The sequence below is a fragment of the Oryzias latipes genome, chromosome 1 (assembly GCF_053564925.1).
Source record: "Oryzias latipes strain Hd-rR chromosome 1, Olatipes_Hd-rR_3.1".
Lineage (NCBI taxonomy): Eukaryota > Metazoa > Chordata > Actinopteri > Beloniformes > Adrianichthyidae > Oryzias > Oryzias latipes.
The window spans coordinates 18,375,786-18,396,083 of record NC_136237.1 but is presented as its reverse complement, the minus strand read 5'-3'; the positions used below and the strand labels follow the sequence as shown (position 1 = coordinate 18,396,083).

General features: G+C 41.1%; 2 protein-coding genes and 1 long non-coding RNA gene across 6 annotated transcripts in view; 2 read left to right on the top strand and 1 right to left on the bottom strand.

Annotated features, from left to right (window-relative positions):
* Positions 1 to 1,957: 1,957 nt before the first annotated feature.
* Positions 1,958 to 6,021, bottom strand: LOC144994114 (uncharacterized). Its single transcript, XM_078950717.1, has one exon. It carries the CDS (start codon positions 5,885 to 5,887, stop codon positions 2,087 to 2,089), a length of 3,801 nt encoding a protein of 1,266 aa, XP_078806843.1. The 5' UTR covers positions 5,888 to 6,021; the 3' UTR covers positions 1,958 to 2,086.
* A 1,191-nt stretch (positions 6,022 to 7,212) lies between these two features.
* Positions 7,213 to 8,130, top strand: LOC144994115 (uncharacterized). Of its 2 annotated transcripts, XR_013657530.1 has the most exons (4): positions 7,259 to 7,344; positions 7,467 to 7,569; positions 7,777 to 7,891; positions 7,973 to 8,130. It is a non-coding gene; the product is annotated as an uncharacterized LOC144994115 (long non-coding RNA). The 2 variants fall into 2 exon arrangements; XR_013657529.1 differs by lacking the exon at positions 7,467 to 7,569 and having other exon boundaries at positions 7,213 to 7,344.
* A 2,990-nt stretch (positions 8,131 to 11,120) lies between these two features.
* ttyh3b (tweety family member 3b) overlaps positions 11,121 to 20,298 on the top strand; it is a 32,030-nt gene continuing 22,852 nt past the window's right edge. For 2 of the 3 annotated variants that reach the window (XM_078950731.1, XM_078950724.1), the window contains exons 1-2: positions 11,189 to 11,746; positions 12,922 to 13,113. In XM_078950731.1, coding sequence (XP_078806857.1) covers positions 12,988 to 13,113 — 126 coding nt within the window. In that variant the 5' untranslated portion in view covers positions 11,189 to 11,746; positions 12,922 to 12,987. Of the gene's footprint in view, positions 11,747 to 12,921; positions 13,114 to 20,298 lie in introns of all 3 variants that reach the window. The other variant, XM_004066078.5, reaches the window with a different exon arrangement.

Below are 20,298 nucleotides of genomic sequence, written 5' to 3'. Positions count from 1 at the left end.
AAAACTGTGAATTAAAATTGTACACTGAGGACTGAAGGGAAACAGGGAGAGAAACAGCAAAACAAAAAATGAACGGACAAAACTGCAGCTGTATATCTTTCATTCGGTAACAGCATTAGGTGTATGGTTTTTGTGTAATTTGAGTTTCAAATTTTATTCTTTTTTTATGACTTTCTAATTTAAAAATCATTTTTTTCCATAATTCATCCTATCCTTTTTCAATGATCTTATAATTTCATCAAAGAGTACTTACTTTTTGGGGAAGCTTTATTTACGAATTCAAAAACAAAGCAATTCTGAACCTTTTGACAACTCAAATCAGATACAGATCCAGGCCTTTTGGTTATCCCAAAAGTTAGGGGGCTGTGCTGGGGCTCACAAGTATGGCCACTCAAGTGTGCCCCCTCTCACCATGGGAAACTCTAGAATGGCAGTGAGTCTAATCCGTCTATCAGGCTTCCACCATCCTAGAGAGATGAGTTTTCGAGTTCCAAGAGCCAACTTCAGTCATCGTGGTTACAGCCACTGAGGTACCTTCCTTTGACTACCTCCCAACATACTTTGCACTAACCCATTTTGAGCTCTCCTGCAGGTGGTGGGCCCACAGGAGAGTGATCCCACTTCATGGGGGAGTGATCCCACATCAGCTCTTTGGCTAGAACCATAGAGATGGGCCCCTCCCAGAGCTGCTCGCCTCCAGAGCAGGGCCCTGGTGACGCCAATCTGGGTGATGTAACAGAATCTTGATGGCACCTATACATGCATATATTTACAGTACAGACCAAACAGTCTCCACCATCACCGCACCTGAACCCAATCGAGGTGGTTTGGGGTGAGCTGGACCGCAGAGTGAAGGCAAAAGGGCCAACAAGTGCTAAGCATCTCTGGGAACTCCTTCAAGACTGTTGGAAGACCATTTCAGGTGACTACCTCTAGAAGCTCATCAAGAGAATGCCAATAGTGTACAAAGCTGTAATGAAAGCAAACTGTGCCTACTTTGAAGAACCTAGATTATGACGTATTTTCAGTTGTTTCACACTTTTTAGTTATGTATATAATTCAACATGTGGGAATTCATAGTTTTGCTGCTGTCAGTGTGAATCTACAATTTTCATGGTCATGAAAATAAAGAAAACTCTTTGAATGAGAAGATGTGTCCAAACTTTTGGTCTGTACTGTATATAGATATTAATTCATCTCTGTTTGTGATTAATATATTTAATTGAGTGTTCTCTTTCACACAGCCCTCTGCATTTATCCGGACTTGGGACCGGCACAAGGGAGCTGGATTATGCCCCCCTGTGGTTGCATTACATTCATTATTTCATTGATTCATTCATTTATTGATTCATTCATTTATTTATACATTGATTAATTGATTGACTGACTGACTGATTTATTGATTGATTGATTGATTGATTTACAAATATAAATATAAGTAAACAGTTTTAATTTTTACCCTTTTAACAATAAACAATATTAATAAGCTATGGAGACATTTTTAAGGGCAAACCTGAGCTCCAGGAGAAAACCCAAACTAATTTAACATAAATAACAAAATGTTTACACTTTTAACAATAAAGAGCAATATCAATAAGAGACAGAGATTTTTTTTAAGGGCAAACCTGAGCTCCAGGAGAAAACCCAAACTAATTTAACATATTTAACAACTAAAAAAAAGTTTCAATTTTACATTTTTAACAATAAACAACAGATTTAATAAGTGATGGAGACTTTTTTTTAAGGGGAAACCTGAGCTCCAGGAGAAAACCCAAACTAATTTAACATAAATTCTAAAAAATAAAAAAATGTTTTTTAATGTTTTAACAATAAACAACAATATTAATAGGCGATGGGAATATTTTTTAGGGCAAACCTGAGCTCCAGGAGAAAACCCAAACAAATTTACCATAAATTACAAAATGTTTACAATCTTAACCATAAAGAGCAATATCAATAAGAGATGGAAATTTTTTAAGGGCAAACCTGAGCTCCAGGAGAAAACCCAAACTAATTTAACATTAATAAGGCAGCAGTTCACAAAAGAAAATCAGAACACGCCTTAAACACTTGTTTCCTAGACTTTTCAAGAACCGTGTTTATCACTGGAGAGGTTTTTTTTCTTTCGTCCCAGCTGCCTGTCTCCCATGACGTCTTCATCTTGACAGTACTTTTTTCCTGCAAGGTGCTTCATGGTGATGAAGTCGTGTTCGAGGGCTTGACTCGGCGTGATTCTGCGTTGAGGATTGACTTCCAGCATGCGCTTGAGAAGGTCAATGAAAGCTTTGTGGTCGTCATCATCGTACATGTCAAACTGCTTTCGATGAATTTCAGTCATCTGGTCAAGATTTATCACATGATTCCCATTGACATTTGACATTGTTCTTTGGGTATATTCCTCTGCTGTGTACAGCCTCCAGCCGTTTACACCGCTGTCCCAAGTAAAATAGTCTTGAGTGTTTAGTCCTGCAGAAAGAAGTTCTTCTTCTGGTAACCCGAATATCTGCACCATCGCTCTGATGGTTTCATAATCATAATCATCCGGAAAAGCAAAATTTCCACTGTAAACAGTTGCCAAACTAACTCCAAGTGCCCACATGTCAATACTTTCATCTAAAGGGAGACCCAGGATAACTTCAGGTGCTCTGAATGGAGTTGCTTGGATTTCAGTTCCGGTTGGAAGTTCCTTTGTCTCTACCGCCAGACCAAAGTCTATGAGTTTGAATTTCAAGGATATTTTGTCCGCAAACATAATGTTGTCCAATTTTATGTCACAGTGAACCACACCAATACTTTTGAGCGCTTTCAGAGCCTGAAACATCTGCTGAGCAATAGCTCTGACATAAGTCAAAGGTGTGGCTTTGCATTCATTTTTGATCAAGAAATCTACCAAGCTTTCTTCCAGGATCTCGTACACCAAGCAAATCACATTTTGAAATGAGAAACACTCATACATCTTCATCAAGTGGTTCTCATCGGGATCCAGAACTTGGATTAGTTTCATGGATTCAAACTCTTCCTTGCCTTCTTGGACATTTGCTATGATTTTAATTGCATACATTTCCGGACTTCCCAATTTAGTACATTTAGCCACTTTTCCAAAACTTCCTTCTCCCAGGAATTCCTGAACTTTATAGATCCCCTGATTTCCCACCAAATTACGGCCTTCCATCAGCTCAAAGGCTTCCGTTTTTCTATTCCCTTTTCTTGAGATTTTTGCCTTGTCTTTGTCTGTCTGCAGATCTTCCGGCTTTTCTAAATTTTCCTGGAACACGGGTTTCTCACAGGAGTCCGAGCTGTTAAGGCTGGAGTGACTTGATTGTTTATCTGCACTTCCAGCTGAAGGAACTTCCCTCACGTGTACAATTTCTTCTTCTGACATTGATGATTTCCGGCTTTGGTTAGAGGATCCACTCATGCTTGAACTAGAAGAGGCTGAGGGATTTACTTGTGCTTCTGACAGCGGGGTCTTTCCCATGACGCCTTCACATCCAGCAGCATATGCTGCCTTACTTTTTCCTGCAAGGTGTTTCATGGTGATGAAGTCGTGTTCGAGGGCTTGACTCGGCGTGATTCTGCGTTGAGGATTGACTTCCAGAATGCGCTTGAGAAGGTCAATGAATGCTTTGTGGTCGTCATCATCGTGCATTTCGTACATATTCCGATGTTGATCAGTCATAGCATCAAAATCTATCACATGATTCTTTTTTCTCAATTCTTTCCCAGTTGATTTGGAGTATTCTTCTGGTGTGCATAGTCTCCAGTCACTGTTGTCCCTAGTGAAAAAGGTATCTTTGTAGTTTGCCCTATCGAGAACGTCAGCTTCAGGTAAACCAAAAATCTGCACCATAGCTCGTATTGTTTCGTATTCGGTTCTTGATGGAAAGGGATAATTTCCGAAGTAAACACAGGCCAACACCATGCCAAGTGCCCACATGTCAACGCTTTCATCTAAAGGGAGACCCAGGATAACTTCAGGTGCTCTGAATCGAGTTACTTGGATTTCAGTTCCGGTTGGAAGTTCCTTTGTCTCTACCGCCAGACCAAAGTCTATGAGTTTGAATTTCAATGATTTTTTGTCCGCAAACATAATGTTGTCTAATTTTATGTCACAGTGAACCACACCGATACTTTTGAGCGCTTTCAGAGCCTGAAACATCTGCTGAGCAATAGCTCTGACATAAGTCAAAGGTGTGGCTTTGCATTCATTTTTGATCAAGAAATCTTCCAAGCTTTCTTCCAGGATCTCGTACACCAAGCAAATCACATTTTGAAATGAGAAACACTCATACATCTTCATCAAGTGGTTCTCATCGGGATCCAGAACTTGGATTAGTTTCATGGATTCAAACTCTTCCTTGCCTTCTTGGACATTTGCTATGATTTTAATTGCATACATTTCCGGACTTCCCAATTTAGTACACTTAGCCACTTTTCCAAAACCTCCTTCTCCCACGAATTCCTGAACTCTATAGATCCCCTGATTTCCCACCAAATAATGGCCTTCCATCAGCTCAAAGGCTTCTGTTTTTTTATTTCCTTTTCTTGAGATTTTTGCCTTGTCTTTGTCTGTCTGCAGATCTTCCGGCTTTTCTAAATTTTCCTGGAACACGGGTTTCTCACAGGAGTCAGAGCTGTTAAGGCTGGATTGACTTGATTGTTTATCTGCACTTCCAGCTGAAGGAACTTCCCTCACGTGTACAATTTCTTCTTCTGACATTGATGATTTCCGGCTTTGGTTAGAGGATCCACTCATGCTTGAACTAGAAGAGGCTGAGGGATTTACTTGTGCTTCTGACGGCGGGGTCTTTCCCATGACGCCTTCACATCCAGCAGCATATGCTGCCTTACTTTTTCCTGCAAGGTGTTTCATGGTGATGAAGTCGTGTTCGAGGGCTTGACTCGGCGTGATTCTGCGTTGAGGATTGACTTCCAGAATGCGCTTGAGAAGGTCAATGAATGCTTTGTGGTCGTCATCATCGTGCATTTCGTACATATTCCGATGTTGATCAGTCATAGCATCAAAATCTATCACATGATTCATGCATCTCACTCTATTGCCAGTTATTTCGGTGTATTCTTCTGGTGTGCATAGTCTCAAGTCACCGTTGTCCCTAGTGAAAAAGGTATCTTTGTAGTTTGCCCTATCGAGAACGTCAGCTTCTGGTAAACCAAATATCTGCACCATAGCATGTATCGTTTCGTATTCGGTACTTGATGGAAAGAGATAATATCCACAGTAAACACAGGCCAACACCATGCCAAGTGCCCACATGTCAACGCTTTCATCTAAAGGGAGACCCAGGATAACTTCAGGAGCTCTGAATTGAGTTACTTGCATTTTGGTTCCGGTTGATAGTTTATTTGTCTCTACAGCCAGACCAAAGTCTATGAGTTTTACTTTCATGACATCTATATCTGCAAACATAATGTTGTCTAATTTTATGTCGCAGTGTGCCACACCTATACTTTTGAGCGCTTTGAGAGCCTTGAGCAACTGCTGAGCAATGACTCTGATATAACACAAAGGGACCAGCTGCTGCTCATTCATCAAGGAATCATGAAAATTAACCTCCAAGAGCTCATACACTATGCAAGTCATATTTCTATATGTGAAGCATTCGTACATCTTAATCAAGTGGTTCTCATCAGGGTCCAGGTCTTGGATCAGTTTCATGGTTTCGAACTCTTTCTGTCCTTCTCTGGATATCTTCATGATTTTAACAGCGTAATATTCCAGACTCCACAATTTACTACATTTAGCCACGTTTCCAAAACCTCCTTCTCCCAGGAATTCCTGAACTATATAGACCCCCTTACTTCCAACCAACTCCCTGCCTACCCTCAGCTCAAAGGCTTCAGTTTGTCTATTTCCGTTTCTAGACATTTTTTCTTTCAGTCTGTTCTTCTTCAGATCTGTCTGTCAGTTTTAAAGATTTAATCTTAGAACACAGTTAATCAAAAGTTTTCGACTCTCTATCTTGAACTTTGAGATGTTTCTCCTGGGAAACTTAAGGTATATTTAAAGCTTCACTGCTTGATTGTCATGACGTAAAATGACATCATAACAAGTGTCTAGCTTTATCCAGTGACGTAAAATGACATCATAACATGTGTCTAGCTTTATCCAGTGACGTAAAATGACATCATAACATGTAATGCAGATTGTTGTCATTACAGATCATGGAAGGGTGACGTCATTACCGGACAGTTCCGTCACTCATAGAATCACCGCAGTCACGTGGGTAGTGTGCGCGCGCATCAGTCATGCCTGAGTCATGTATGATGAATGAAATGGAGCTCGCTGACGTGCACGTGACTCTCCAAATTCAAACTGTTTCCGACATTTCGACCTGATCAAGTCTGACATGAGCACGCAGGAGGAGCGCACAACCAGAGCTGGTGGTCCAAAACAGGTCAGGAGGAAGTTCAGAGCCAGAATTCCTGAACCTGCTCTCAAGAACGAACCGAACCTTTTGAGTCTCTCGCTTGGCTGGGAACTGTTCTCTTTCTTTGTCTTTTTTCCTCCCTCCCCTACGGTGGCCCTGAAGTGCAAAGCATTCAACAAATCACTCGATACAAAAACATTTTTAAGATCACAACAACAATTAAAAAAAAAAAAAAAATTTAAAAAGCAGCATTACATTTTAGAAAACAAAACAAAATTTCAGAAACCAAAACTTGAAAAACAAAAATGACAAAAAAAAAAACCATTTCAGAAAACAAAATTAATTTCCAGGAAAAAAAAAAATATTAAAAAATGAAAACATTTCAGAAAAAAAAAAATCCAGAAAAAAAATTAAATATTAAAAAATGAAAAACATTTCAGAAAAAAAAAAATCCAGAAAAAAAATGAAATATTAAAAAATGAAAAACATTTCAGAAAAAAAAAATTCCAGAAAAAAAATGAAATATTAAAAAATGAAAAACATTTCAGAAAAAAAATGAAATATTAAAAAATGAAAAACATTTCAGAAAAAATTTTTTCCAGAAAACAAAACGAAATCTTCAAAAATGAAAAACATTTCCAAACCGGAAGAGGCAGGTACTATGGGACAACGCTGATTGGATGATGATTTTTGTCAATCATTTGAACTGAAAAGTATTTTAAATGAAGCGATGACGGATTTTATCGTCCAAACAACAATGTACTATAATAATCCACGTATTTCCCATTTATATATCAAATAAAAAATGCAGCAAACTGTTAATGAACTTTAAAATTATTTTTTTAACATTTCGCCTGACACACGGTCACCCGGAAGTAGTTTGTGAGCACTTTTACTTTGAACGCTGTGCGCTAATGTCTACGGCTGCGAGGTTCACGCTGTCAATCATCTTTAGGTAAGAATCAATTCTGTGATCTTTTCTTTTGTCAGTCACATGTCTCTAAGGATGTTAATTTTAGGATGTTAAAGTGCTGCTTTGAAAAGATAATTTATTTTTATCTTGCGCATGCGCAAAAGGAACCCGATGGAGACGAACCGTCTTCACATGATAGCCGTTCCCGTTTTCGGTGACAACATGAGAGAAAAAGCTCCGAGCCAGCCTGATTCTGTGATTTATACAGTAATTACAGTAATTATATGGCATCAGTGTTGCTAAAAATCGACTTTAAGACTGAAATCAGTAAACAAGTTCTTATGGGAAATAATATTTAAGTGCATTGTATATTTTTGACCCATGCATATACATATACACATATACTGAAACTTAAAAATGAACTTTAAAAGTTTATAAAATACTTAATTGAATTAACATGTGATATTTCTGCAGGTGAAGTTACTCAAAGCGAAGTTCCAGAAAGGTTTGTGCTGCAGAAGAACAGATGGCAGCTCTACATGGGAATACAAAAAGACTAAAGTCATTCATATCATTGTGCAGTGTACAGGCAAGTCACCATGATTTATGTGAAATGTAATCAATAAATATTATTTAACCTTAATATCTAATTTTTTTTTTTAAATTGCAGGTCCTTTAAAAAAACGTCTTTAACCTGCTGCATAAGCCTGATTAGTTGTAAATGATGCAGTGGGGAGTGAAAGACGAAGCACAATTCCTGGCTTTAGCGTCGGGCTGATGATCTGGAAATCACATCTGAGGAATCGCATCAAACACTTGTACAACTCCAAACAACTTAATGTTCCTTTAAGCAAAACTCCAGTTTAAAATGTTCATATTAGGCTTGCTTCATTTAGGAGTTTTTCCATGTTTACCATTTTAGGTTTTAAAGCTTTATTAACAAAGTTGATGTTTGATTTTCAAAGCTGTTGTTTAGAAATGTTTTTTTGTCAATGAAAAAACTGAATGCTGATGTGAGGATTGTAATAATGGATATGAAAATAAACAAATTTGTTTCATAGCAATGCAGTATATTTATTGAAAACTTAACATGAATACGTTATTCAGTAACAGAAACAAAGAAACAGTTGTGGATTTTCCTTTAAGGGCTTCTTCATGCAGTCAATCAAATGTTGCGCTTACAATCAGCATTTACTCAGCGTACCTGTCAGTCACATTTATTAGAGGAAAAAATGCATCTGGGAAAGTCTGTTGGTGCTTAACAACTATATCAAAAAGAGTCATGTCAGGGAAGTTTTGTCCACATTGCTGCTCAGCATCACATCCAGAGGAAGATGCACAGGTAAGGGACCCCAGTTCCTGCTCGTACATGCTTGCAGCTTCCTCTGCACTGGACTCCAGCTCCATTGAAATCCCTGACAGAGATAAATTAATAAATTAAAAATCCCTGACAGAAAAACATCAGCTGCCGTTCATCTTTCATTCAGGAAAAAGTTGAGTTCATCAAAATGAGGAGAAAATGGGTTAAACCAGAAATTCATTAGGGAGGGGTCAAAACACCAAACTCAGAATAAAATACATTATTTCAGTCTTATAAAAAATACATTCTAAAACAATTTGGTATTCCTCCTCTGCCTGAAAGACTAAAACGTTTTTTTTAAAGATTTATTTTACACTACAGACTTTTCACCTTTAGTTACACACCTGGACGTGTCTGATGATGTGCACATCCAGTCATTTACTGTCATGTTTCTGTGCACTGACACACTCTAAAGTCACAGATCTTAATAGTGTGAATAAGAAGCATTCATAAATGTTATTCTGAGACACAAACTGCTGCAGTTTACCTGACAGCTTAGCTGATTATGCGGCTGGTACACCTGTCTGAGAATCCTGCCCACGTGACCCCCCCCTCTCCAGCTGATGAGGTAACCTGTCATTAACGTATGACTGAAGGATCTTGGATCTGTCTGTAAACACCCACCTAGAAATCACGTTTAACGCTACATTTATTAGATCAAACAAATGTGCCTCCATACCTTATCTGTGGATGGCGGGACTGCATTTCCTGATGTGCGCCGTCTTAACACCCGTTTCTTCGCAGCTGCTGCTTCAGACAGAATCCTCTCACGACATTTTGAAACATTTGTAAACCTGGTTGGTGTTGATATTTCTGCGTGCGTTCTGTCATCACATCCGCTAAATATTCAAAGATTAACGTTTATGTTAACGTTTTACCGTCCCGTTCTTTGTTTACCTGCAGAACGGACGTCATCCACACAAACTACTTCCGGGTGACCGTTCTGCTTCAGACGAAATATTCAAAAAATAATTTAAACCTTCATTAACAGTTTGCTGCATTTTTGATTTAATATGTAAATGGGAAATACGGGAATTATCATGGTACATTGTTGTTTGGACGATAAAACCCGTCGTCGCTTCATTTAAAATACTTTTCAGTTCAAATGATTGACAAACATCATCATCCAATCAGCGTTGTCCCATAGTACCTGCTTCTTCCGGTTTGGAAATGTTTTTCATTTTTGAAGATTTCGTTTTGTTTTCTGGAAATTCATTCTGTGTTCTGAAATGTTTTTCATTTTTTAATATTTCATTTTGTTTTTCTGAAATGTTTTCATTTTTTTTATTTCATTTTGTTTTCTGGAAATTAATTTTTTTTCTGAAATGTTTTCATTTTGTAAAATTTCTTTTTTTTCCTGGAAATTAATTTTGTTTTCTGAAATCTTTTTTTCTTTTTTTTCTTTTTTATGTTTTGGTTTCTGAAATTTTGTTTTGTTTTCTAAAATGTAATACGCTTTTTAAATTGTTGCTGTGATCTTAAAAATGTTTTTGTATCGAGTGATTTGTTGAATGCTTTGCACTTCAGGGCCACCGTACTCCCCTGAGCTTCACACGTTCACAGAAATCCTCAAACCAGCTCATCCTACTTAATTTAGATGCAAACATCACAGAGGTTGTGCACACGCCTTTCACGCGAGGACCTCAGTGAAAACAGAAAAGAGGCGTGTCTCAGACTCGCAGCACGTGCGCTTTCAGTGCCCGTTCTGAAGACAGGAATTTTTGAGTTTTGCTGTTTTGTTGAAATTCTCCTGGTATTCAAATGTTTCACCAGAAGTTTTGCGTACAGCTCAGAGTAGCTTGATTTGTGTTGTCTATCAATGATGGGTTTGTTGGTTACAGTTAAAGTGGATCACATGTATCGAGGTTTTTTGGTCCAATCTGAGAGAATGAGAATCTTCTTCATCAGGGGTTTAATACTAAAAGATGCATTTGGTCCAGTTCCTTACTGACCACGGAGCCACACTTCAAAAGAAAAACCTTCAATATATATATTTTGTAAACACTAAGCCATTCTTTTACAGAACTTAGCTTTTCAATATTTAAAATAATTTATTAAAGTACAGTTTTGTAATTTTCTTTAACTATTTTAACTTGAACTTCTGAGAACAGCACAGACAAGTTTCTTTCAAAATAAAATTATCAATGTCAAAGAAGACCCTCCTCCTGCTGCAGTAAATTTAGCTTAATGTGGAATTTTCTATCATAATGACTCTAGTGCACCATCGTTTGATCTCCTTTTACTATCAAATATGACAACATTGGAGTAAAACCCATTTTTTATGTATACATGTCAAGGCAATTATTTACTTTAACTAGATTTTTACAGTAGATTTTTCAAAAGCTACAAACTCATTATTTTTATTAAAATTATTACTATTTTGTCTTCAAAATCTAGAGAGTCACAATGGAGGGATAAAGCAGCCTTATGTGACTCGAGAGCCTTTAGGGTGCTGTGCAGACCACTGCTGTCATCAGCTCTCTGCGGCTCGTGCATGCACGGCGCACTGGCATCTTTTGAACGCCAGGGGGAGACCTTTTTGCGCAGTTTCCCTCCTCCCCATCGCTCAGGCTCACGAAGCCGGAGATGCCGCAAAGCCCCGTCCTCCAGGGCTTTTTAAACACCCCCTTCGCTTCACGCTCCAACAATGGCGTGTAATTGAAGAGCCACCGCGCTAAATGCGCTCAGGCGACGGCTACCGTGGGAAGAAGCCCAGAGTACCCCAGAGAGGAGGTGGGGGAGGAGGAGAACGGCGGACCGCTCAGTCCGAGACCATTTATCGAGCACTGGTTGACTGGCCGGCTGGCTGGCTGGGTCAGAGAGTTTAACCCCTGAGCTGCCGTCGAGGAGGGCAGTCGGGAGTGTCGAGGCGGCTCGGTGAGGAGCCAGCGGGATGGTCCTCCGTCATTCCAGCGAGCCTCTCGCCGCTCGTAGCGCAGTGCAGCCGCGTTGATGCAGCGGCGACCGGCGGTCGCTTCCAAGCCAATCTGCGGATCCGGGGGGACAAAAGGCGAAACCCAAACTGCTGCTGCCGCCGCTGCGGAACACCGAGGAGACGCGGAGCGACAGTCTGGGCTTCACTAAGTAGGTTCCCTTTCTGTTTGACACCATTCGGCACAATAATAAAACCCGTTCCTTTTGTTTTTTATCTCGCGGACTGCGGCTGTTTCACTAACAAAGCAGGATAAAAAAAGCAGCTAATCCGGGTGTTTTTGCGAACATTGCGCTCTTTTCTCCTTCATGCACATTTAAAGCGGCTGAGCTGACCTACATGTGTTGCTACAGTCAATTCAAAGACGCGGCCGTGGCGATGCGTGGGGCTGAATATCACGCATTTGAAGACATTTCCACCACGCAGCCTGTGTTTTGCAGCATGGGCGTGAGTTGGTGCGTGGCTGGAGGCTAAACATCATGATCACTCAGAGCTTTATTATCATCATTTTATATACTCATGTCTCCATAGCGAACATAAGATTTATTCCACAGAGAAAAAAAGATAACATTACATCACTCTACCCCCCCCCCCCCACAGTGAAAAAATGGAATCAATTGAGCAAATATTCTGTATTAAAATCATCAATTTCTGCAATATTTGCTGTTTTTAATTTAGAAATCTGCTTTTATTTGCTGTTTTGTCGATGGATTTTTACCAAAAATTAAAGTGATTGGTTAAAATTGATTTTGCATGATGAACAAATATTTTATTTGCAGTTTATTGCCACGTGTGGCCATTTTCACATGTGACTAAAGACTTACTAAACATGTAAAGATGAGCTTTAGAATTCTATCAGTCCTTGGTAATATTCTATAGCTTTAGGCTGAGAATCAGCAGTGATCTGCTTTGATTCATGTCTGAGATTTGGGCTAAAATGAAAAAAAGATGAGCTTTTCTGTTATTATCTGCAGCAAGGAGATCAATTACAAGTTCAACCAATCAATCAATCAATCAATCAATCAATCAATCAATCAATCAATCAATCAAGCAAGCAAGCAAGCAAGCAATCTAGCAAGCAATCGATCAATCGATATCCATCCATCCATCCATCCATCCATCCATCTGTTCATCCATCCATCCATCCATCCATCCATCCATCCATCTGTTCATCCATCCATCCATCCATCCATCCATCCATCCATCCAGCCAGCCAGCCAGCCAGCCAGCCAGCCAGCCAGCCAGCCAGCCAGCCAGCCAGCCAGCCAGCCAGCCAGCCAGCCATCCATCTCTTGCTGGTCTGTGACGCTTTCCTTGTGTCTTTCAGGGCATTTCTGTTTGGACTCCGGTCGTTCAACAAAGGGACAGTCAAGAGCTGCAAAGCTGCATCGGGATGGCGGCCGTAGTGAACTACTCTCCGCCTTGGTGGGTGAATCTGCTTCACCGGTTGCCCCACTTCAACATAGAATTTCAAACCGTGAGCAGTGACTTCAGACCAGAGGACTCGGAGTACCAGAAGGTAAGAAAAGGAGCCAGCAAATAATGATCACCCACTATTCATCATCTCCTTTTGCGATGCATTGCCACTAAGCAGACCCATTTCCTGCCTTCCGAACTCTGTAATTTCCCAGCAGATTGGCTAAGTGGTGGTTGAGGCTGGTCCCCAAACCCCTCCCTTAGAGAAGTGAGCTTTCTCAGATCAGTTTTCAGTTCTCTTCATGTTCTCAAAACCTATGAAAGACTCGTGTAGAACCTGCTCTTTTGCACTTTTAATTCCAGTGTTCAGTAGAACTTCATTTGACAGTGACGGTGTTCAATTAATGCTGCCTTTACTATTACATCAGATAGTAAGTGTTAGTGACATTAGATCCATTTAGTAAAAAGATCAAATTTAAGGTGTTTTAAGGCATTTTTTTGTATTTAACTTTGATTGAGGATTACTCATTGGTGTCTCAGCGACACTTTGGTCTCACAGCGAGGAGGCCCTGGTTCAAATCCGGCTGGATCTTTTCTGTTTGGAGTTTGCATGTTCTCCTCATGCTTGTGTGGGTTTTCAGCATTCACTTTGGCTTCCTCCCACAGTCCCAAAACATGATTTAAATTGTCCTTAGGTGTGATTGTGTGTGTGTGTGTGTGTGTGTGTGACCCTGCAATCAAATGGTGAACCATCCAGGGTGTACTCTGACTTTGCCCAACTGTGGCTGGGATAGGCTCCAGCAACGCTGGAACTCTGGAAAGGATAAAGCTGGTGTAGATAGTGTTTGAATGGATGGGCTGAACTTATATCAGCTAAAGGGACTATTTCTAGGGTACCAAGAAGAGCATAACATATAAGTAACGTTTTTGCCCTGACTTTAAATTATAACAAAAAAACGTCAAAATATTGTCTCCATACAAAAATAACGCATTTCTTTACAAATGAATAAATACACAACAATAACTTAAAAGGTCAAGCAAAAAGGCTTCAGGGTGAACCAAGGCCAAAAATAACAAACAAAACCCCACCTAACTCAAATCTGAACTCTTTCCTGGTGAAGAAAAAAAGATGTACAAATAAACTCACAATTCTTTAGACATCAGACTTAAAAAAACAAACATAAGTTAATAGAAACAGCTGGTTCTAAATTGATTATGAGTCACGAACCTGTGTTGCTAATTTTGTCCAGAACATTACTGCGCAGAGCAAAAAACACGACACCTCCACTGCTCCATGTACTAATAAAGCAGTGTGGCGTCTTCATTTCAGGAGTTCTGCAGGTCCACAGTAACCACGAATGGTTATGTGAGACTCATGCACCCTCCTACATTGTTATTCCATTTTATCATTCAGTTCTTTTATCATCATGCGAGCTAAACATGTTGGAGTAAATCGTCAGGTTTGGCAAATGGAGGCAACTTTGATTTTTAGGAGAGAAGGGGATCCTTTATATGTTTTTGAGTCCCACAAAGTTGAAGTCACTACTGCCCTTAAAATGGGCAAACGTGTACGGGGCCCACTGGTGGCTAGGGGTGTGTATTGGCAAGAATGTGGCGATACAATACAAAACATATCACGATACATCCCAACACTGTACCGGAACAATGGTATAATGAGGACAAACTTAGTAGTGCATGTCTCATAACAACAAAAACTGCGAGGCTGATTGAACATTTAGCATTTAGCATAAGCTGGTTCCCGCAGGATCCTTTGTTGGTTTTGGTGCGATGTAGAGCTGCTAAAAGAGGCTCAGTGGTTTCTGCTGCCAATTTGCAGTCAAGGGTAAAAGTGGAAAACAAGAGTCAGATGCTGAAGGATGCATCAAGTAAATATCATCTTGACAGCATGTGATATCGATACGAGTTTTGCCAGATGAAATATTGCCATATATTGATTTTTGCTTACATCCCTACTGATGGCCCACATGAAATATCAAGGTATAAGCTTGTAGAGCACAAATGTTGGTGCACATTTTAATTCTACGGGCATGCTGTGGGGGACAGATGTCAGCAACCACTAAAAACCACATGTAAGGGTAAGTAAGGGTGACGCAGGTGAGACGCAGTCACACCATTCAGATTTTTCATTTCTTCAGACCCGCCCCCAAAACCTGCACACTGTGAAAAGAGCCTGTTAGTGCTGTTCAGGTGATAAGTGAACAGCCTGACTGTTATAAGTAGCTGTGGTTACATGGATCAGAACAAAACGCCTGTTCAGAACAAAAATGTGTCATATAAACATGCCGTTCGGAAATACCCTCATTTGGATCAAGATCTCTTTCCGATCGAGATCGGTGGGTTATACCGACCATTGATCCGATTGTGGTGCATATGAACAGTTTATTAGGATTATGGGCTACTACTGCGCTGGCTTTGCGTCATGCATAGACGGTGTAGCGCTCCAGAGAAGGCTTTGGAGCGCCTGCTCCACCCGTGCAAAGTATGTCTCTGAGCAGAGCAGCTGGACTTGTAGCTTTGTGTGTATGTGAGTAAGGAGCCAGCATACGCACCTTACTAATGACTAGAGAGTGGTGTAAGGCTAAAAGAAAGTCATCACCTTGGTTAATGGAATGTAAAGGAATGTGGCTGAATTGTGCATGGGTCTGTAATCTGCATGCAACAGCTGAGACCTGGAGAATCCACATTGTCCTAAACAATGAGATTAGCCAGCCAATCAGGTCTGTAGAGCTTAATGTGGAAAGCTAAACTGAGTTAGTCCTCCTCATATGATCCAATCTCAAGGTCTGCAGTCCTTCACAAAATACCTTTATAGATCTGTGTGTTGTTGGGTAGGAACATGAGATTCTAGTATCTTGTACATGTCCTGGATGTGCTGAAACCTCCCTAAACATGGTTGGAGAATGGGGAAATCTTGTATCTGACTGGGATTAATTTGACTTTCCCTACTGTTGAGTTTGATATGAATTCTTGGTTTTATTGCATCCCAGCTGCTCATTTGCAGCAGAATTTCTGGCGTAATCTGCTGTTCTGATCCGTTGCCGTCTTGTTCACTGGCCGTGTCTTTGACTAATGTTACAGCCTCCTGTCAGACAGGGCTCATGGTCACCTCTCTACAGACAGCCACAAGGGTTCACCATCAAGCTCCAGATAAAAGCCTTGTAGCCTGAAGATTCCTGTGAGCGCCACGTCTTCTTACTTCTGCACAAACACCTCCCCCGCTTTGTGTTGTCAGGTCACATGGGGTTCTGCTTCTTAATATTTGCACTCTTCGGTGACATTAATCAAACGTATCCAAGGACTTCATGTAGAGCTACATAACATGTAAAGATATATGAAAGACTTGTTGCATAATTGCAGTCCGGCGCAGACCGCAGTTAATAATTTTTCCTCCAGGATCAAATTTTAAAGGTTTGGTACATCTGCCTTTACCAAATCTGAGTCCCTGATTGGTCAAATTTATACCCGGTTAACTTTCAACGCGCTTTCAATGTACAAGCATTTTTTACGTAGAGGCAGAAAACAGACGTAGAATATGATGTAGCGATGTATGACCACGAGGTGTTTAAACACAGACGCCTGAAATGTGCATGTACGCGCGATGACAAAGACTTTTCATTGGAAGTAGCTTGAACGTGTGTTGCCGAGGGCGATGTGAACTTAGCTTGATGCTGATGTCTGTTTTTGTGAGTGTGTGACGTCTGCATCCTCGGAATTTTGGGGGATTAAAAATTGGAGCAGTCCTTAAACCTTACAAGCTTGAATGATTTAAGAGGGTAAAACTCATTTGGGCTTTGGTTGAACGAGTTAACAGGGCAGCACGGTTAGTGAGGCTTCATGCTACCCAAAGTCTTTCTCTGCACTTCAGTAGAAGCTTTCAGCGAGGTGACTTCCAGGTCTGGGCTCCAGAAGCTCAGCCTCGGCCACACGGACGAAGCGACAACGCTCAGTTCACAGCCCCTAATTTCATGCGTGGCAGTCGCCCCTCTTTATGGTTCACTGACATGTGCAAAGGGAGGGGAGGGAGGATGTGCAAGTTCAAGAGCCGAGCGTGGGAAGGCACCCGCAACCACAAACGAGGGGGGAAAGACCAGAACTGGAGCCCAGAACAGAGGAGGAGAGAAAAAGAAAAAAAAAAGACTGATGGGTGGTGAAAGGAGAAGAGCTTCGGTGAGCCATGGGAGGTGCTTCTAAATTGCCAAATGGCCACTTCCTGCGAGCCATTCAGCGTTTAACTAAGAGCCTTTGTGCGTGTGTGTTTCTGTTTGCATGCCCACTGGAATGTTAAGAACCCCCTTCTTTCAACTAATTACAGACTGACATATTCTAGCAGATGAGGCCGTTTCTATGTGGCTGAGCGCTTTAGCTCATCTACCTTACCAAGAACATACGTGCTGCACGTATGTCTACCTCTTACAGTATGCTGGCTTCACGTGTCAGCGCTTATTTAGACCTACGTGCTGTTTATCGGGGTGAGGCCGTCAGAATTCCCCAGGGGGGTGCATGGGTGGGGGGTTGTGTGTCTGAGAGGGAATATAGGAGTTCTATTCAGGACAAATCATTAATTCTGGCTGGACTGTAAAGAGGGGAGGGGGGAGAGGAGTTAGATGAAGGGGGTTGCATTTAGCAGAGTGTGTGTGTGGGACGGGGGGGGGGGGGGGGGGGTGGGGGGTGGTGGGTCTGTGGTGAAAGAATGATTTCTTTCTTTCTTCCTCTGACGCCTGTCTTTAGATGGGCTGAGTATATCTGTCGCTGCGGCTTTCATGCGTCCACTCATCCCGCCGGGAGACACATGCGAGCGGGAGCCTGAGTGGGAGCCTGAGTGGGAGCCTGAGTGGGAGCCTGAGCTGGAGCCCTGCGGTGCCCTGTCTGTCACCATAACGCATAAGCTTCACACGTCCGCACAAAAGACAGATTCTTCCTTTTTTTTCTCTCTTTACAACTGGTGTGATTTGGCTTGGGTTGGTTTGTATTCAGCTCTTGACCTCTCAAGACTCTCCTCTTGAACATGCACCAGTTTCTCAAACTTTTCCTTTTGAACAGGGTGGGATTCAGCCAGGACAACAGATGCTGTCTAATTACTGACTGTATTGAGGATTCGAGGTCTTGCTTTTTTTTTTTTTTTTCTTTCTTTCTTGGAAAGTGAAATCGGAGCTCTCATCTGAGGCTCCAGGAGGCATTGGCATATGTGTGCCAGCGCCTTCAGGGGCTTGTTTTAACGCTGGAGTTGCCGAGTCAGCCAGCAGCTACAGTGAAACAGCTGCAGGCACCTTCATTTACACACAGTCTCAGTTGTGGAGAGTGAGTCAGTAATTGTCATTTTGGATATTATAGACTAGTTTGCATTGTGAAAAAATGTTATTGTGTTGAAACAAAACAAGCCTGCCTATAATCTTTTTAATGAAAAGCCAGCCTTACTCTGCTCGCCATCAAAGCGTTTCTCTTAAAGTGTTCCCAGTGGTTTTTTACTGATGCCTTTTTTAGGCTAAACCTGCGTCGTTTCTATGACAAATTCCTGCAGAGCAACTGTAGTTCATTAGAAATTTGGAAAATGAAAGACTTAGAAATGTCATTTTAAGATTAATTTTCTTTAAATATGTTCTCCATCATGAGAAAAAGGCTGCAAGAACATGTTAAAACCACAATTTTCATCGGAGTGGATCTTAAAATCTTTGTAAAATGAAGTGCAGGTCAATCACTGCCTCGGGAAAATAGCTGAGGGTACAGTAGCAGACAAGGCCAGATTACAGAGAGCAGCACAGACAGGGAGAGCAAGGACAACCCACAGAAGTGGAAGTGATTGATCCTGTCAGCTCAAACACCGACAGACACTCAAGGCTGTGCACATACGCACACACACACACACGCTCGAAGGCAGAGCGTGCGTGCGAACGCGAGGCTAAAAAGTGGATCAGTGTGCCTGGGTTTTTAACGATTTAGCCCCTCCTCCATCCTGCCAGCTGATCTCTGGTAGGATGAATGTTCAACCCCGCATACACGCAGAGTGCACACTCTCATGCACGGCCAAGGCTCCTCATGCCTATTAGTAGCTAATTGAGCTGCACTTAATCTGCAGTGATGGAACGTCAGACCAGCAGTTAACCTAAAAGCCATCGAGCTCACCAGGAGCAGACTGTGAGGTAGTAACAAAGAGCTCCTCTGCGGTCTCATTCAAACCTTTAGCAGATGTCAGGAGTTCAGCTTCAACTATCGGGGCATTTCTAATTTAGGAAGATTGATATGTAAATGTAAGCGACTGATTGTAAATTTTAAAGATGTTAAGGACGACTAGACAGAGTTGTGAGAGCCCTGTTACTTCAGATCCACTGAAACGGGCTTGAAGCCCACAGTCCAGCTTCTTCTTTTTCTCTTGCTTGCTCCCTTTAGGGGTCCCCACAGCAGATCCGTCTGCATCCTCCTCACTCACACCAACCACCCTCATATCCTCCTTCACGTTCTCCCTCAACTTTCTTATTACTCTGCCTCTAGGCCTCTTTCCTGGTATCTCCAACTTGAGCATCTTTTTATCAACGCAGCCATTGTCCTTCCTCTTCCTAAGCATCTCAATCTCAATCTTTTATCGCCATGTTCCCCATTTCCAATCCTATCAATCCTTGTATCTCCGAAAAAGAACCTCAACATCTTCATCTCTACTACCTCCAGCTCTGCCTCCTGTCTCTTTCGTAGATCTGCTGTCTCTAAAAACTCTTCTAATGAAACTGAAGTGCACAATGCCCTCTGTCCAGCTTTTTCTATGCAGAAATCCAAGTCTTGTTAGCTGTTTATTACCTGGAAAATGGGTCTTTAACAAATAGAAACCTAGAAAAAGGGAAAAGCAGTTTGAAAAGAAACAGGACAGTTGCTCTAAAAGGTTTAGAAAAACCATCAAACCATCAAACCATCAAACCATCATTTTATTGTGTCATTTTATCTTTATTTTGACCTTTTAGTCTCAAACTTCTTTCTTTACACAACACATAGTAGATTTCAATGTCAAAGTGTTCTAACAACACTTTAGTGGTGCACTGTGTGGGTTTATAAAGGTGCAGTTCTAGTAATAACAGAAGATAATGTTAGAAATTAGGGGTGTGTCTCAGCAAGAGTCTGGTGATACATACATATCGTGATATGCGTCTCATGATACGAGACGTATCAAAATACATCCCAGCACTGTACCGGAACATTTTTTTAATAAGTAAAAACTTAGTAGTAAATGTCTCATAGCAACAAAGACTGTGAGGCTGACTGTACATTTATCATTTAACAAGAG

Bases quoted from the DNA above. Each gene is read 5' to 3' on its own strand.
- LOC144994114 (XM_078950717.1), bottom strand. From the start codon at position 5,887: ATGTCTAGAAACGGAAATAGACAAACTGAAGCCTTTGAGCTGAGGGTA.